This window comes from Phoenix dactylifera, chromosome 1 (assembly GCF_009389715.1).
Source record: "Phoenix dactylifera cultivar Barhee BC4 chromosome 1, palm_55x_up_171113_PBpolish2nd_filt_p, whole genome shotgun sequence".
NCBI classification, from domain to species: Eukaryota; Viridiplantae; Streptophyta; class Magnoliopsida; order Arecales; family Arecaceae; genus Phoenix; species Phoenix dactylifera.
The window spans coordinates 35,943,547-35,962,207 of NC_052392.1; the positions used below are offsets into that span (position 1 = coordinate 35,943,547).

The 18,661-nt window shown below is 39.7% G+C and overlaps 1 protein-coding gene across 1 annotated transcript; it reads right to left on the bottom strand.

The window, feature by feature from the left end:
* Nucleotides 1-10,773: 10,773 nt before the first annotated feature.
* Nucleotides 10,774-12,421, bottom strand: LOC103696032 (protein ALP1-like). Its single transcript, XM_026800756.2, has one exon. The coding sequence runs from the start codon at nt 12,404-12,406 to the stop codon at nt 11,021-11,023; it is 1,386 nt and encodes a 461-aa protein (XP_026656557.2). The 5' UTR covers nt 12,407-12,421; the 3' UTR covers nt 10,774-11,020.
* Between the last annotated feature and the right edge of the window lie 6,240 nt (nt 12,422-18,661).

The following is an 18,661-nucleotide window of genomic DNA, read 5'->3' on the forward strand; positions in this document are numbered from 1 at the left end:
TGGATAGCTCATGATTCGACCTTGAATCATTTTTTCAAACAGAAGAAAATTCTGTAAACTATTTACTATTTTTTATGTAGTGCTTGTATACTTATCGAGCATTTCATAAAACTTGTATATATATTTTTTTGGAATGGCTAAGAATGTCTTTTTTTTAAAGTATATGGATAACATTTTTTTAAATAGGAACTAAGTCAAAAAGTTCATTAGGATGGCTAACCATGCTGGTAGTACTTTGTGGGTGGAGGATGGGGAGCTGCTTCGGGAGATTCGTTATATTTGTTTTTCGATTTTATTGGGTGCATCCGTACACGTGTTGTATGAATCATCCGGTCCAGCAAAAAAAAAAAAAAAGCAGGCTGGCTTCGTCGTGACATTTTTGTAATGATGCATCAACATAAGCACTTGATGAATAAGATTTATAGGAACAAGTGGCTATGATTGGAGGCATACATGGCTATGTGGTAAACGTTATGGGGGATATAGGTTTTCCTTGAAGTTTGGTGGACTGCATGGATGTTATGGATGACTCGGCTGGAGAACGAATTGTTGTGATGGAGGTTATCCCATTATGCGAGAGGAAGTAACGTGCAAGGTCGTGGTGAAAGGAATTGGTTAGGAAATCCAAAGAGGATCGAAACCATGCCGTTTGAATGAAATAGTCTGACTATTGGAGCTTTTATAATACTGCTAATAAAGTGGACACTTAAACGCATACGGACTCAAACACAAATTAAAAAGATTTCTTGATTATATAATTAGCAGTATAAAATAATTTAATTATCATGTCTATTTATTACGGATAGGCTTAAGGTAATCGTTCTTGATGCTGCAAACCATCCACAGACAAGGACTAGTCCCATGCTCCCCCTTTTTTTTTTTGGGTAAAACCCATGCTCCCCTTTGCGTTGCACTTATTCCCCACTATGCACTTATTCTCCTAATTCCCGTCCGTGTGTGGTTTGAGGTTGCTAGGGATGGCGAGCTCCACCGCTTCTTCATTTCATTAATATATTGGTTGTGTCCTTTAAATTCATTAAAAATTCCACCATTTCAACAATAAAAAGTAATAATCTCATAACAAATAATGCTAAAGATAGTCGATAGATTGAACATATTTGCAGATCTTTAATATTAGAAATCTGCCAAATATAATTACACTTGACTCAAACCTATTTATGCTAAATTCGAACTTGCTTATGGGTCGTTTGCAGGACAAGTTGATGGATTGGATCATAAATTTCCACCCTTACCCATACACGAATTAAAAAGATTTCTTGATTATATAATTAGTAGTATAAAATAATTTAATTATCATATTAATATATTATGGAAAGGCTTAAGGTAATCATTCATGATGGTGCAAACCATCCAAAGACAAGGATTAGGAGGGTGCATATCATATCCATGGTCCCCTTTGCATTGCACTTAATCCCCACTTTGCACTTATTCTCCTAATTGCCATCCATGTGTGGTTCGAGCCTTTGAGTTCGTTAGGGATGTTGAGCTCAACCGCTTCTTTATTTCATGAATATTTTAGTTGAGACCTTTGAATTCATTAAAAATTCCACAATTTCAACAAAAGAAAATAATAATTTCATAACAAATAATGCTAAAGATTGAACATATTCATAGATCTTTAATATTAGAAATCTACAAAATGTAATTAAGGTTGACCCATAATAGTGAGCCACTTGTTTTCTTGTCATTTGTTCTATTCAGTATCAAGTTAACCTGCAAGTCAATACAATAAGAATAAATATTTATCATATAAAACAAATTTAAAAAGAATAAATTAGATATAAATTAGAGGATACAAAAATTCAATGACTAATAAGGGTTCTATCAAGGGAAGAACCTATTCTAGTAGTACTAGTCCTCTTACTTTTTGGTCTGGGTTCTTGCCTAGCTAGGTTGACTCCCAGTCAAAAGTCACCAATTTCGTAATGTTGCCCCAGACTCTAACTGTTCTTGTGGCCGGATGGAGAATCTAAATTTGAACATGAATTCACTATTTGTGAAAAAGATCTGAACGTGAGTTTATAGAATTTGATAAAGTCACAGATGTTCATGATTACATATACTAAATCTAACGGTCGTGATTGTTTATTGTCAGAAATTTATTTACGTTATATAATTTATGATTTTGTAATATAGACACACATGTGTAGTTTTTTTTTTTGCCAATGAAAAGGAGGTAGGGGGGAGGAAGGGATAAGCCCACCCCCACGTAGCAGCTTCCACTGAGCCCCCGTCCTGCCAGAAAAATGTTTGATGCGGGCAGAAATGGCCGTGTGTTGGGCACCCCGACCGGTTTAGTTCAAACACATAATATACTGCTGCCTTTGGATTGACCAGATTATCACACTTACCAATTATCTATTTAAGTCAGCCAAACAAAAGCTTGGGCAGAGTTTTGCAGTAATAGGCTTAAATTTGTAGCCCAGGCCCACCCAATAACAGTATAGTAGGGTCATCACAAATTCCACCCATATCTACAAGTCATGAGCTGACCAGCTCAATATGTGTACTCTTTGATGTAAATAGAGAAATAAACATGTATGCCAAAGTTATATAGAAAACTCAAGGTAAAAGCAAGTTCATGCAAATATCATTGACTGAGTGGAAATCAATGCACTTGGTATGAAGTTGTTTCTTTTCATCTATAATATTAATGTCTATGTCTAGTATATTTAGATTTTGAAATTAATGAGAGAGAGATTTTTTATAAAGCATATAAATAAGAGGTTTAAAAATGAATAGCATATTAACTTCTAAAGTGAGATATTGGAGTAAACTATTTACTTTTCTGTATTACAATTATATGGTTAATCAAAGATTAGTTCCATATAGGTTTTGAGAGATTAGCTGCATCACAGAACATGGCAAGAGAATACAAAATATATAGGAGACAGAAACAAGTTGAACATTAGAGATACAAATGCATGGGATATTGAATGGTATAATAGTTTGTTTCATTAACCTATCTATTCTGAACAGCTTGTTTGTACTATAAATTCTCTAAAATCATCTTATAAAAGTGGATCTCACTTGTCCAATTCTCGCTACAGTAGTCGAAATGATTTATATCAAATCCGGCGATCCTCTTGGAGCAAACAAGAATATTAGAAAAAAAGTTGTCTTCCCGGAAATTTATTGCTCCTAAGCGGCAGTTACAAGAATGTTGTTCAGGTTACTTAACCAAGAAGATAGGATTGACTCATAGTCAACTTAGCATTGCAGCAACCATCCAAAATAGCGTCAAGTTGCATTTTTTTTTTATAAATTATCTCAGTGGATGGTGACAAATCTCCCGCTAGTTAGTGATCCTGGTTCATCATCACATTCGGGCTTCCCATGGATTTTTTATCTCAAGGGCATTTTTTGAGATGCACGGGTCATGAAGAATGAAATCTCTGGTGAAACCCCTCGAGCAATATGATGTTCAAAATCAGATTATTGAAGTTATCTTGATTTAAAATTCTATTACTGAATACAGGGATGCTGTCGAGAATGTGCCGTGGGGAGTTCAAGTGAATTTCTTGAAAGCTGAAGTTTGCACGGATGGGCTCTTGATCATCTTCAAAGGATTCACCCTCCAACCAAAGGAGTTGCATGCAGATGAGGGAGTTTGGAGTTGAGACGCTGGATACTGGTTATATTACCTAACATTTGCAACATTTTGTTACTCTCACAAGGAGGCTTTATTCTAAATTATTCTAAATAGGCCGTTGTGATAAAATCTAGATTATTTTAAATTACCCAAATTATTATCTTTCAGGAATTCTTGGGTGCTAAAAATTTGTTTGGATGATTAGACTGAAAATTCTACAAAATTCATATATTGAGCCAGTACAACCAATAAAATTATATGATTACAGGCTGGGTTAGATTTATATTCATAAATATCTAAAAGTAGGTTTGAATTACAGACTAAGCTAGCCCAGTCTAATCCTATAAATATAAATCTAACTTAGCCTGTAATCCAAATCCAAATATTGATGAATATAAGTCTAGCCTAATCTATAATTCTATAATTTTGCTAGTTTAATTTATAAATGTTATAGAATTTTCAACCTCTAAATAGGCTCTCGCTAAAAAGGAAGCAATCTTCTACCGTATTAAAAAAAAAACAACAAAAAAAAAAAGGAGGAACTTGGACTTGGAGAACATGCTTCGTTGGTTAATCTAGGCGAGCTATGCGGTCCCATTCCTCGCATAGAAACTTCATAGTGATAAAGTGGCACTGCTGCGGCCCTTCCATCCTTTCGCGCCTGGCATTTTACACACTCGGAACCATGCGCCTCCACCGCGTCTTCGATCACGACGGTGATGGGAGAGATCACCGACGACAAGCTCACCCTCCGCCACGACCTCCGATCCCTCATTGCTGTCTGCACTGACGTCTGCCCGCCGCTTTCTAGGCCCCGAAGACACTCGTCTCGAATACGATAGTCTGCATAGATTGTTATATGCAGATTTCTTTCCGCATAGATATTGCATACGTTGGTCCGCACTGCAAAAGGGGTATCCGCATATTTTTATATGGATTTATGTTCTCATAGATATTTATGCGCCATCAGCAATTTTAAAAACTGGTGTCCGCATTTACATTACATGCGGGCCACCTCCGCACAGATATTTTATGCACGCGTTCGCACCATTTTCCACGTGACTGTTCTATGCGGGGTTACATCCGCATATATTTTATGCACATGGTGTAATTTTACATGCGAAAGCCCGCATACGCTTTCCATGCACGTTTGTGTCTGCAGAGTATTTTTTTTTTTTTTTGCAGGCATCGGTGCCCACTTTCCGCATAAATATTTATATACGTATTTTTATTATCCGCATAGCAGTTGTATGCGCTTGGCCGCGCAATATTGAATTAATTTCATGCGGACTTCTTACCGCATAGATATTCCCTTCCTCCTTTCTTGTGAACAAAAAGAGCCGGGCCGCCCAAGCTCCCCAATCCCTTCCTCCTTTCTTCTGAATAAAAAGAGCCGCGCCGCCCAGGTTCCCCAATCCCTTCCTCCCTTCTTCTCACTAAAAAGAGCCGCGACTCTCATCGAGAGTTCTAAAACGATACCCTTCTCGATCTTGTCGATGAAACCCTCTTAAATTAATAGTCCTCACTAACACCCATAGTAACAGCTTCTTTGGGGCTGCTGATGGAACCTTAACTCAAGGTTCTTTTTGTCAATTAAATTAATATTATCAGGGTCGATTCATAAGTAGGGATAAGGTGTTACTTATAATTTTGATAAAATCTCGAACGTGATATGACAAAAAAAAAAAAAAAAACTTGGAGCAAGAATTTAGGAAACATTATCCCTTTGTCAGCTGTGTACAAGTCTCCTTGCTTGTTTCAGAATTAGAGTGCCTGGTGCTGTCACACTAAGCAACTAGTTAACTTGGCATAGGCGACAAAGGGATACGAGTAATTAATGAAACAGAATCAATGATGACTCAGGAAGCTAAACACAGAGCAAATAAAACCAGTGGAAATAATGAACACCCTCAAACATCTGACAAGAAAAGCAAGGAAACCTTTTGTGATATAGTCAGCTATAGAGTGCTTGATCAAGCAATAATGCAATGCCAATTTCAAGAATCAAAATAAAGTTACACAAGAAATGACCAAGCAGCCAGTGAAGCAACAAAGGAAGAGTTGGCCCCGAAATCTTATCAGAGTTAATGTTCTTTTTATGAAAAAACCATAGCTCTCTTGGTCTCCACATCTTTGATACTGCAGATTATTCCTTTTCAGAAATGAGTTCTTCTGCAGATCACATTGAGAAGGCGACACAAGATAACAGCTGCAATAGATGAAACCATCCACAATAGGAACAGAGATGAATGGAGATTGCACATAGGGAGTTCAATAAATTCCTCAGATATCACTGAGAGCTGAGGAAAGAGGCTGACAAGACACTCAGAAAAACCTTTTTCTTTATTTTTTTTCTAAAAGAAATGGTGCATTTCACTCAAAAACATCAACCATTATGATCAATCTTGGACTTCCAAGAAAATCGTTCGACAATACAATAGCCAGCTACATCGGCCCCAATTATGGCTCAGATATTGTCCATCCAAAATTGTTTCTGATTTGAAGAGGCAGAAGACCAATTTTATGGTGTAGATTAAAATAACCATAGCAAATATGGGATCATGTGTACCAGTAAACATGAGGTTGTGTAGATCGATGAACAACAAACCTACCAACCACACAGTGTGTGTTAAAGAGGACTGCGATCAGCACTAATATAATATATAGTAACCACAAATTTATTGAGATGGTCTCAACATTCAGTTCTGATCAAGTATAGCTCCATTCTGAAAGAAGCCTCAAATTCTGATAGATGAAACTAGGATATTGCAAATACAAAATAGGTTGATTTCCAAAATTTATAAGCAGATTTAGACAGAATTTGGAGAGAGAAATTTCATTGTTTCGACTGGCAAACAAATTAGTTGTCTGGATTTTGCTTGAATCCAATTAGAAGAGGATTTAAGTATCATTAAAAGTAGGTCAAACCAAACATCCTGGAGTTTGCAAAATAAGCATAAGTAGGACAATATGGTCCATTGCCAAGGAAAGAGAAAAAAAATAATCCTTCAAATAGAAGAAAAAGAAATATCCAAGAAAGGGCTGGAATTTTTGTTAGAAAAAAAGAAAAGAAGAAGAAATTTTGCTTTTAGTGGCTTCAGGAATGAGGTTAGGAGAAGCATTTATGTAGAAATTATAGGTAGGAATAAGGTCATTTTAAGCTTATAAGATGGGGGAAAAAAAGCCAACTTCTGCAAATGCAGAGGTGGAAGAAATATTAGTTGTGACACTGCGGAATTCAACCTAAATACAGCAAGTTATTAATTGAAAAAAATTTCCCTATACAATACATGACCTTATAAATATAAGCATATGAAAAAGCATCAAAACATGCTGCCAGACAAATTGAATTAGACTTGCGCAACAAAATGAGATCGCAACCAAATTTCATTGTTACAGCTTTGATACCAATAAAAGAAAGTTTTAAGAAAATGCACACCTCTTACAAGAAAAAACTCCCAAGTCTTCTAGATTCTTAACTTAAGAAGTGCTACAAACTTGTGATCACCTGTTTACCATCTAAAACCCAAAATTTTGTTTTATATGAGCAAACTTGCAGAAGTTAAAGAAATATTCAAGTATAATTTTCAGTGGACATAACAATATGCTTCAGGCTCAAAGGCACTATGAATCTCCTCCGTTTGATTTTTTTTCTTATTTTTTTGATGAAGTCTTATCACATAACAATAGATGTCTCCAACATCAAAATTCTTAGTTGACACGATACTTTTTTCTTTTGCTGTAATGGATGATTCATACAATTATAGTACAATTGCATCCAATAAGATCAGAACACAACAAATCTCGAAGGGCTCTAGGCATCTCTGCTTCCCCAACCCACAAGGTGCCCCCAGAGTGACTAGCCACATACGACGCCACCCAATCTGCGACCCGGTTTGCCTCCTTGAAAATGCGTTTAGCTTGGAAGGCCACACCACCACTCTAACATAGCCTGTATGTCTCGAATCAAGGAATGGCCCCCTCCACCGTCGCTAAAGCCACCTTGAATCCATCCAATCACAGTGGCTGAGCCTCCCTCAAGTATGACGAAGGAAGCCTGCAACCCTTGCCGAGCGTTGTTTAGGCCAGCCCATGCCACCCTCAGCTCTACTCCAGGGATTGAGACATCAAAGATCTGATAGCCTCTAGCAGCCACCACCCTATAGTCCAGGCCCTTGATGACAAAACCAGCACCACCCCTCCTGTCACCATCACACACACATCCATCAAAATTGACCTCGAGAAAACTCAGGAGTGAAGGCTTCCAAGTGAAAAACATTGTCTGAGGCACTGCACGAGCAAAAGAAGAGCCTCAGGGGTCCCGAACTGTCAAAGGCCCATACGAAGGGTCTGCACAAGTAATCTCCACAGCCTGAACCCGGGCACACTCCAAAACGAACCTCAGGAACGAGCTGCTCTCGCCAAATGTCCAAGTATTCCTGGCCAACCAGATATGGTAAACAGTACAGGTTGCCCCCATGGCTACCTGTCGCATCTGAGGGGTGTCGGCCCAACGACGAATGCCTGCAAGAGGGGGACCAGATGGCTCCAGGCAGCCAGGGGGATCCCGCCAAGCCTCCAGACCCTCCTAGCCCGCTCGCACTGAAATAGAGTATGCTCCACATTCTTATCCACCTGGCAATCCGGGCACTGGGGTTTGACACCCTGCCCTCTCCTACTCAACTCAAGTCTTGTCGGTAATCGCCCTCAGCCCACTTTCCACAAAAAGAGTGCCACCCGCGGGTGGAGACCAAATCTCCAGATCCAGGCGAAATCCAGCCCTAGGCTATGCTCCAGCTGGAGGGTGCGGAAGACGTCCCCCACCCTCGTACTGTCTCTGCAAGACATGCTTCAAACCCTCATGTCCGAGCCAACCCCGAAATCGGAAGCGACTAGACAAGATGTTCACCAAACAACGGATCTATCTTGTTGTCATCCCACTCCGCCCCCTCAGATCGAAGCAAGTGGCAAACCAAGAGTCCATCTACCGCCTTGACGCTGACCATGGTCAGCCAAAGTCTCAAAGGAAGAAAATCCATCCAAGGGTCCTCCATCACATCCGCACTCTGCCCATTGTCCATCAGCCATTTGGAGTTTGCCAAGGCAGTAAGCACATACCTGCAAATTTTCCGCCATAGGTAGGAACACCTCCGGTTGCTTGGAGCCGCTCCATCAGTCCGCACACAGCCATACCTAGTTGTCATCACCTGACTCCAAAACCTCTGTGGCTCAAGGACAAGACTCACCATGTGGCGACCGATCGCCTCCCGCCTATCCAGAAGGGACTGCACTCCTAAACTTCCCTCGTGGATCGGCATGCAAACTCTCTCCCAAGCTAGTAGGTGGACCCCTGGCCACCACCATGCAAGCCCTACAGAAAACTCTGAAGGAGCCGCTCAATCCCTATCAACACAGTCTTCGAGACAATTGTGCTGGACATGAGATAAACTGGTATGAAACACAAAACCAAACCCGACTAGCATCAGCCTGCCCACCATACTTGGCAATTCTCTGTGATTCTTAAATGGCACATTACAACACTTAGTATGTTACATGATCATCTCTACATTTCTTTTGTACACTTGGTTAGTCTTGGTGATTCCACAAAAAAAATCACATCCCTCATTTTGAAAAAGGATCTTGCATATAAGATTGATTTAAGGAGCTTGTAGATGGAAACTTCCAACAAATTTTTTATCTTCATTTTCTGATTTCCTTCATGTATCTTCATCAAATTTGTCCTTGATTTTCACATGATGCAATGTCATACTCAACAAGACATAACATCATGTCATAAAAAAGCATTTCATGACATTTGAGCTTTGACAAGAAAATTTGAGACTTAAATATTCATTCCCAATGTCCAAAAACAATTGAGATCAAAGACTGTTGATTTTTTCAGTTAAATGATAATGGTTCTTTGTTCATTGAAATTAATTAGGGTAAGAATTTTTCTAGGATATCTCTTCAAGAAGAGAGAATCAATTGGAAATCCACTTGAAATAACTAAATTGTGTACCTTGGAAGGTCTGTGTACTATATGATTTACTAGTCTAGTTGCATTAATACATACTGTCTCGAGAGCAAACACGGACAAGACTAGTTTCTGCTTGACTGACAGAAGACTTGGACTAAGATTCACTAAGATGATTATTTTGCTAGAAATAAGAATATTAATCAAATGCATTAAAAATATTAATCAATCATAGTTATTTTATTAAATAAAACTTAGGAAAGTATATTAACAGGGGTCATGCTTGGTCTAATAGTAAAAGGTTTGGACCGAAAAGTGCAACAATGTGGGTTCGAGTCCTCGAGCAGCCACTACGGTCAAAAAATGCCAAAAGGTTAGGAATGTTCCCAGTTCGCCCCTCCCAGGATCCCCGATCGCCGGGACTGTAAGTGGTTAATATCCTTTTTAAGAAAAATATTCTAAGAGAATGTATTTACAACCATCCAATAAATCTATACCAAATCTAGCAATTTTTTTAAAAAAATATATAAATTAATCAAATATGGCAGTTTTAGCTAAACATCAGTATGTCACATATGATGCAAGGATAAGATTTAGGTGCAACTCGGGAAGCAGCATTGTGCTGCTAACCCCTGTGAATTTTACCAGTCTATTACCTTGATCAACAGCACATATCCCTTGATATTCAGGGAGTCAACCAATAATGGTTTCTTAAGTTCAGCAATCAAAGCTGATATAGTGGCAGCTGTGCCTGCATCCAGCCCAATACTGCTACTTCGACTGCATGTAACTTGCATCACTAATGTAAAGAACTAAGAAAAGAGGAAAAAGGGCAGAAATGGCTCAAGAACACATTCAAGTAGTTTGATGCAAATGTACAAGGAAGTAGGATTTCCAAAATGTGGGCCCATCGAGTTGATTAGACAAGGCATGTTGTTTATGTACATGCTAACTAAGCATGGTAATGATCATTGACAAAATTGACAACGCATTTGGCATGACTGCCAATATGGTGCAGTCTTCCAAAGCACTGTCAATGCCCCAAACTCTTAATTTTCCCCATACCTCATGTCTTCCAGCCACGACGGTTGATTACACCCTAAGATGATCCTTATGCAGTCTAGGTAATGAAGAAAGCAGTCTCTCAGAGAAAGGAAACAAAACAATCTCACATTACCAAGATGTATTATTCTAGAAGGCAAAACAATTTTGCACTACCAAGATGTATTATTCTAACTCAACAATCTAAAGATATGTGAACCCAGCTTGAGGATCTAAGGATTCATATGACAATAGCAGCAAAGGGATAGCAACGCTGGTAAGGCCACAAAAGCAGTTTCCTGAAGAACTTAGAATTAAATTAGCATTTTAAAATTATGCAAGAAATACACAACAGATACAATGAACAAAATTGTATGGCGACAAGGCATTCATTACTCATGAATTACCAGGCTCATGTGCGAGGTGAGTGCATCTCTGATCCTCTCTCCAGCCTCATCCCCCTTGCCCTCAAAGTCCGGAAACTTAGGCTCCTTCACACACACCTCAATCTCATCTGGCATAGGCTCACTACATTTGATAAGGTAATTATGAAGCAAACAGCTAGCTACCACAACATAAGGCAAGGCCTCGGCACACTCATCCTTCCAACTCGTCTGAAGTAGCTGCCACCTCGCCCGAACCCTCCCAAAAGCCCTGTCAGCCAGCTCCATCCCTCGAGCATGGACACTGTTAAAAATCGAATCTTTGGAGGAACTCGACCTTGAATCCACCATTTTGAACGGCGTCAGGAGCCAGGAAAGCAGCGGACAGCAAGAACTTCCCAAGAGATACCGAGGCACCGACACCCCATTCAGCTCTACAGGAGGACCCCCAGCAAGCACCACATGCTGAGCTTTGTAAAGCTTGGTTCTTGTAATAATCTGTGCTGGGGTCATCGACCCGTGCCACCCAACAGATACATCAAGGAACCTCCCTTCCGAATCCACCAACCCCTGGGCGATCACCGACCCCCCCTTGAACTCCCCCTCGACGAAGAACCGGGCGAAGCCAAGCACGCCGCAGCAATTAGGGAGGGACATCCAGGTGAACCCCTGTACCACGCGCTGGAGGTCGGAGGAGAGCTCGAAGAGGTGGCCAAGCTGGTCGGCGACAGCCTTGCAAACGAGGTAGAAGGCGCGGCAGGCGGCGGCGGGGGACGGAAGGCCAAAGCGGCAGGCGACGCCGCGGAAGGGAGCGGCGTGGGCGAGGCGGAAGAGGGCGGCGCCGAGCTTGTGGTCCGGCGGGCCGGAGGAGGGATCCGACTGCAGGGAAGGGGAGAGGTGCTGGAGAAGGAGGTAGAAGGAGGGCTTGGACATGCGAAAAACTTCGATCCAGCGGGGATCAGAGCCATGGGAGGAGGAGGAGGAGAGGAAGCGGAGGAACCAAGAAGAAGAGGAGGAAGAAGATGAATGTGCGGGCTCTAGGGTTAGGGTTTGGAGGGATTGGAGGGAACTAGGGGGGAGGAGAGAGAGGAGGCGGGAGAGGGAGAGGGAAGCGGAGAGGAGGGAGGATTCGAGGGAGAGGGTTTGGGAGGGAAGGAGAAGGAGGTCGGAGTCGGAGAGGAAGCGGAGGGAGAGGGAGACAGCGGAGGTGACGAGAGAGAGGACAGGGGTGAGGTCCTCCGCGGTGAGGGGGGGACTGGGGGAGGGCTTACACTTCTTCCCGGAGGTGGAAGTGGCGGAGGAGTGACGCTTTCCGCCGCCCATAGGGGTGGGTTTTTGGAGGTGGCGCAATGCTTTGACAGAGGGGGCAGGGAGCCCGACAACGACTTGCTGCATTTGTATGTGGGCACCCACATTTGAATTTTTTATTTAGCGAAAAAAAAACACTAGAAATATGTACTTTTTGCTACAAAATTTAAGAAAATACTAATTTTCTCTTCATGATCTTAGATTGGAGCTAATGATTTTTTTTTTTATGAGAAATCTTCATTTCCTTCGGCAAAACCCCACAAAACTCTTATAATTATTTTTTTCATTAAAAATCTTTATTTTTCTACAATAAAACCATACAAATTTTTTATAATTTAACCATGGATTATATGCATCTGAAATAGACCTTATGTAGCCGTATATAACAGCATTAAACAAGATTTTTAGAAGAGCCAACTACTGTGACGAGCATATAAATAATAAAATCCACACTAATGAATCTCGATGATTGGCTATATGCAAAGCTAATGTAGTATATTCAGTATAGATAATAAATTCTTCCTATAGTATTTCGGGGGCACCATATGAGTTGGAGATGGCAAGCTGCCTAAAGTACTTCGAAAATTTTTATTTTTTAATTTTATTGCTTGTATCCATATTAGAAATATATGAATCAACAATTTCAGCAATATATATATATATATATATAGTTTTATATATATATATATATAACTATTTTAATTTTTTAAAAAATAAAAAATTAAAATATTATTTTAATATATTTTTTAATTACACGTGTGATCTTGCTGTGGAAAGGACAAGAAACTAGTGCTGGTGCTCCGGTTTGGCAAGCCCTGCTACGCAAGCCCCACCATCCAAAAAATAAATTTCTTGTTTGTCACGTGCGGCATTCTAGCATCTGTACTTCATAGAGTTCCTAACTTTAATAATGATAATTAATAACAAAAAAAAAATCTTATAATGAGAAAGAAACAAAGAAATATATTCATAAGCAGATCCACAATTTTTACCATGGCGAGGGAGACTCAATCTGTTAGAAGAAATAAAAATGTGCACGCTTATTAATGAATCTCTAATAGACCTATCATTAAATTTCAATTTCCATGTATTATGTAATGGTTTGTTCCATTTCGTGGAAACATGGACTCAGATTTTGCTATAATCAATGAGCTAAAGAGGGACATGTCATCAAATTTTATTTTCCATTACTTACATTGTGATCATATAGTGGTAAGTAGTCACAGTATGAAAACACAAAATTTTGTTTTAATATAATTGATGAATCATATGAAAGTAGATTGGATAACATTCATCTAGATCCATTTTTGTAAATGAAACTATCCGAATAGAGATATAAATTTAAGCATCTAGCTAATACCATATTTGAATATCTCGTTCTATATATAATTCTATTTAATCTTATATATTTAGAAAAATAAATAACTATATTAACATATTACTTCTGAAATTATTCTTTTCCAAAACCTTAAATTGCACAGTCAAAAGTTCTGAAATTTTTAAAATTGAAACTTGTCTTGGCCCAACCAAAATTGAAACAAAGTTTGTGAACCTTGATTCAGAGAGATTATGAGAATATAATCATTTAGTATACTGGGAACTTTGAAATATATTCTCAGTAAGTATATAAAAGATAATCTGTCCACCAAAATCTGAAAGATTCATCCATACGGAAGTATTCTCTTAAAAGAAATGCAAAACAAGAGAACCGGACATGATTGATGGATAAGAGAACGATTTCCTTGAAATTTAAGTAAGAATAACATATAGACAGATCTTAAGATCAGTTTTCTTTTACTAACCATTGGTTTAAGAATGGCCTTGGATTTCCTCATTCAATGAATATAGTATGCAATAGGATCCTTTAAGCATTTTCTTTAAATCTCTCATCAACTATGAGGTGGAGAAGATGTAAGAGAGATGCACCATGCCCATATTGGAAGATGAAACTAATTAAAAAGGCAGTAAAATGGGTGGTCTGCACCAAGACGAGAGATAATAGGGCATCTCTCTGAATCTTTTCTCCATTCATACATAGAATTCCTTGTCTTTCTCATGCAAATAGGAGATCCATATAATGATTTAGAAGTGAAGCATCATTCAGATCATCAGGAGCATGATACGCAAGATGCATGTGTCTCCCAGTAAACATATTATTTCCTAAGAATTAGTGTCTTAGTTGTTTTCTAACATATAAATTTGCAAAAATTTTAAGGAAATCTAACATATATATGATACTTTCAGAGAACATCAAAAATTTCAAAACGTAAATCCTACTTCAGTCAGTAAGAGTTGATACGAGTACTCAGACCAAATTGCATAAAAAAACCGGCACAATGTAAAATTTCTAAAGAAAAATGAAGAGGAGAATAGAAGTGGGGTAGAAGAAGAGAGATACCTTGGAGATGGGGGCAGTGATGGAGGTAGAGGCTGCATAGACAAGAATAGACGATGACCGAGGCCATAGGATGCCAGCAGTATGAAAAATCCCAACGCAACCAATGCATTCAAACTGTAGATTTTCATTAACAAATTTGACTTATATCACAAGGCACTGTGAGAAATCTAACATGCTTCTAAAAATCACAAAACAAGCAAACTTCAAATCCTTCTGTAACCTACTAATAAAACCACCTCCCTGATTAAACCATGAAATATAAGCATACTAATCTCGAGAATCACAACGCTTTGCGAGGAGGAAAAGGAGGAGGAGGAGGAGGAGTTGACCGGGGTACCTACTCTTGCTGTTACTTCAAATCCTTCCCTTGCTCGACGAAGCCGGAGAAGGTAGCTGGCGGTGGAGTTGGATGGCGAAGCAGCAGACGCATTGATGGCCGGAGGAGTGCGACTTGAAGGCGCGGACAAGAAAGGTGACGACGTCGGAGAAGGTGGTCGCTGCCGGAGGTTGTCGTCGGCGATGGACAGGGTTGCCGGAAGAACTGGGGAAAGTGGGAGGCGGACGCGGGGGGAGGAGAAGACGAGCAGACCTTGACCGGTAAATTTATTAAGGGGAAATTAATTCCCCACCCTCCCGATGACTCTCGTATAACAAAAAAATCCACCAGAACTACGATTTCCGATCCACAAATTACGCTAATCTTAATTCCCGGTTAGAGAGATTTCCATTTTTTAGAATTCCAAAAATGCCCCCATGACTCCATTAATTTCGTCCTCCATTTTCCAAGGGAATCTCAAAAGACTTAGGGCTAGGGGAGAAAGTATGGTAAATGAAAAAGCAATGAAATGTTTCTTATTTGATTCGAGTTTTCAAAGGAGAGAGATGAAAAAGTTATATTTCCATCGGAATATAATTCTCACGTTTTATGAAAAAAAGTCTTTCCTATGAGAAACATGAGAAGTTATTTTTTCATGTATCGGAATTCATCCCATTTTTATTTTTTTTTCAAAAAAATTCTTCATCATTAAAAAGGCATTAAAGACCAAATTTTTATTAAAGATATAATAAGAATTACACACAACTTTCCTAAAAAAATGGATGGTCAATCAAATATAAACACTCTGAAAATCTGTCATTTTTCCATTATCAATCAAATATGCCAAAAGTACTTTTTCAGGCATCCTTTTCTCAAAAATTTGCTTCTCAAAAATCATATTTATAGAAAAAAAATACTTTTCGCGAACCAAACGAGCCCTTACACTCTCTTCCCCGAGAATCTGGTTCTGCAATAACCCACGAGCACCATTTCTTTGACGTGCTTACAAGTGTTTCTGTTAAGCAATTTTGATATGAATACTGCTTCCCCTCTGGGCTCATTTACCCAAGCCTGTGTGGCAACCGGAGATTGGTGAAATGGACAAAGGGTAGGTGGTTATCGGATGTTCCTGGGAGTAGGAAACCAGGTTGGATCATATAATCAGATATCGCAGATCATTGGGAGATTTGAGCCAAGTGCAAGTAGCTGTTTTTGTAGCAGAGATTGCTCGGGTGATATGTTATGGCTTATAATAGATGCGGAAGTGACTGATGTTAGAATTTACGGATGTCAATACTTGGAGATTGCCCGGACTTTGGAAGGGGTACGTACATGACTTTACTGTGCCAGGACTCACCATCGCTTAGCTGTTGGTAGTGCTGGACACAAAAAGAAGAGGCTCATCTTTTGACGGGAGCTGCTTAGAACAAACTTGGGATTGGATGGTAGCTGCAGGAATCTTGGGGCTCGGTGAAGTTTTAATTGAGCCATGAACTTGTATAGCAAGCTTTACTGTTGCATGCGCAGAGATATTGAAGTAGCTTGGAAAACAAATCTTCTGGGCTTTACTGTTGCCCTCCACTTTCAAGCCTGAGGTTGTTTTTCCGCTTGGGTGAAGGAAAGTAGTATTATTAAACTGATAAAGGTCATAACTTGGACACTTCTAGAACTGTGCAAAAGGTTCTGAAGGCAGTATTTAATGCGTCGATTGAATTCTTCGAAGCATCATCATTTTGACATGATTTTTGGATGGTGAAAAGACTTTTCGAAAGATTTGAAATGGCAATCTGTATGGAATGATAGCAATATGTCCCAAGCTGACATGTGGCACGATCAGCTTGGGGCACCGTAGAGTTGTGTTGATCTAGGCTGTTCATATGCCTATAAAAGGCGTTTAGCACCCTCCTTCTTCCCACTTCCATTCGCTTGGGGTCTATTGTAGTATTGCTGCACTCTGATATCAGGCAAATCTTCATCTTTTCTAGTGCTTCTGGTAAGTTTTTTTTTGGTGAAGCATTCGTTTCTAGGTGTGTCGTCATCCTTAGCATCTTCGATGACCCATTTTAGATGGCGTTTGTGCTCTTGACCGCCGACTTTTTGTCATCTTCTTCAAATTTCGTAGATTAGGGTACTCTCTTCCTTCTTTTTATTTCTTCTTTCTTCTCCTTCTTCTTTCTCTTTCTTCTTTTTCCTTCTCTTTCTTTTTTCTTTTTTCTTCCATGAGTAAGGTTGAAGCTTCCATAGGTAGTTGGTTGATGGACCAGGCTTCACCAACTCCATTCTTTGCAAGCGACCTCATCAACAAAATGATAGGTCAACACCACAGCTTGGAAAGTATTTAAACCGAGCTGACCTAGAATTGTGTTATACACATACGAGATTTTAACCACCAAGAAATCTAGCTTCACAGTTGCCCGCAGTGGTTCCCGACCATCAATGACTAGAAGACTGATGACACCCTCAATAGGGATGGGATCCTCTAAAAAACTGATGAGAGGAGAATTAATTATCCTAAGCTGATCCACATGTAAATTCATTTTTTGGAAAGCATCGTAAAACAATACGTCTATCGAGCTTCTATTAACAACTAAAATTCTTCTTATATCATAATTTGGGAAAGTAAGAGAGATTATAACAACATCATCAGGTAGAGCTTGAACTCCCTCCAAGTTAGCAATGGAAAAAAGAGAGGATGTCACAAGTCCATTGTCTCTTTGGTGTTGCATCCTCTGCTCGGCCATCCTGACTACGACTTCTCGACGAGCTGGCATCTCCAGCCATAGGACCTTCAAAAATGGTCTTTATTACTCCCATTGTTGGCCAGTTGTTATGTGGCTCCTCGGGAAGATGATGATCCTGATTGGCTTCATCCTACTCTATCTGATCACTGACGTAAGACCAATGTGCCCACATTAGATGAGGGCTTCACTCTCATCCTTCAATTGTGGACACTTCTCGGTGTTATGGCCATGATCCCGATGAAACTTATAGTACTTCTTCTTGTCTCTTTTGTCCGCTGATGCCTTCATTCTCTATGGTGGCCTCAAATATCCTCAACCCTCAATCTTCAAGAGGATTTGGGTTCTTAGTGCATTGAGAGGAGCATACCTCTTAATTTCTAAGGTGGACTTTTCGGCCGACGCAAAATCCCTTCGTCTCATCAACTTTCTCCTTGGCTCATCTTTGTCATCTCTGCTCCTTTTATTCCTTTAGCCAGGCTTATCCCCAACTGACTCTTACCGAGATGCCATTGCTTCCTTAGCATTTGCATACTTTTTAGTCAAACTAATAGCTCTACAAAGTCCTTTAAGGACCTTTTCTCTAGGAAGAAAAGAAAATAAAATGGCCTTAGTTCGCCCTTTATAAAGGACATCATGACCGACTGATTTAGGTTGTGAATCTCCAATATAGCCATGTTGAAACAACTAACAAAATCTCTGAGAGACTCTTCCTCCCTTTGCTTTACAGTGAACTAAGTCTCGAAGCCTCGGTGCTGCCTCGCTACTGATGAAGTGAGCGGTGAATAACCAACTGAGTTACTCGGATGAATGAATTGAGCTTGGCTGAAGGCCCAAATACTAAAACCGAGCTACCTTCAAATCGTAGCAAGGAAAGCTCGGCACAACAG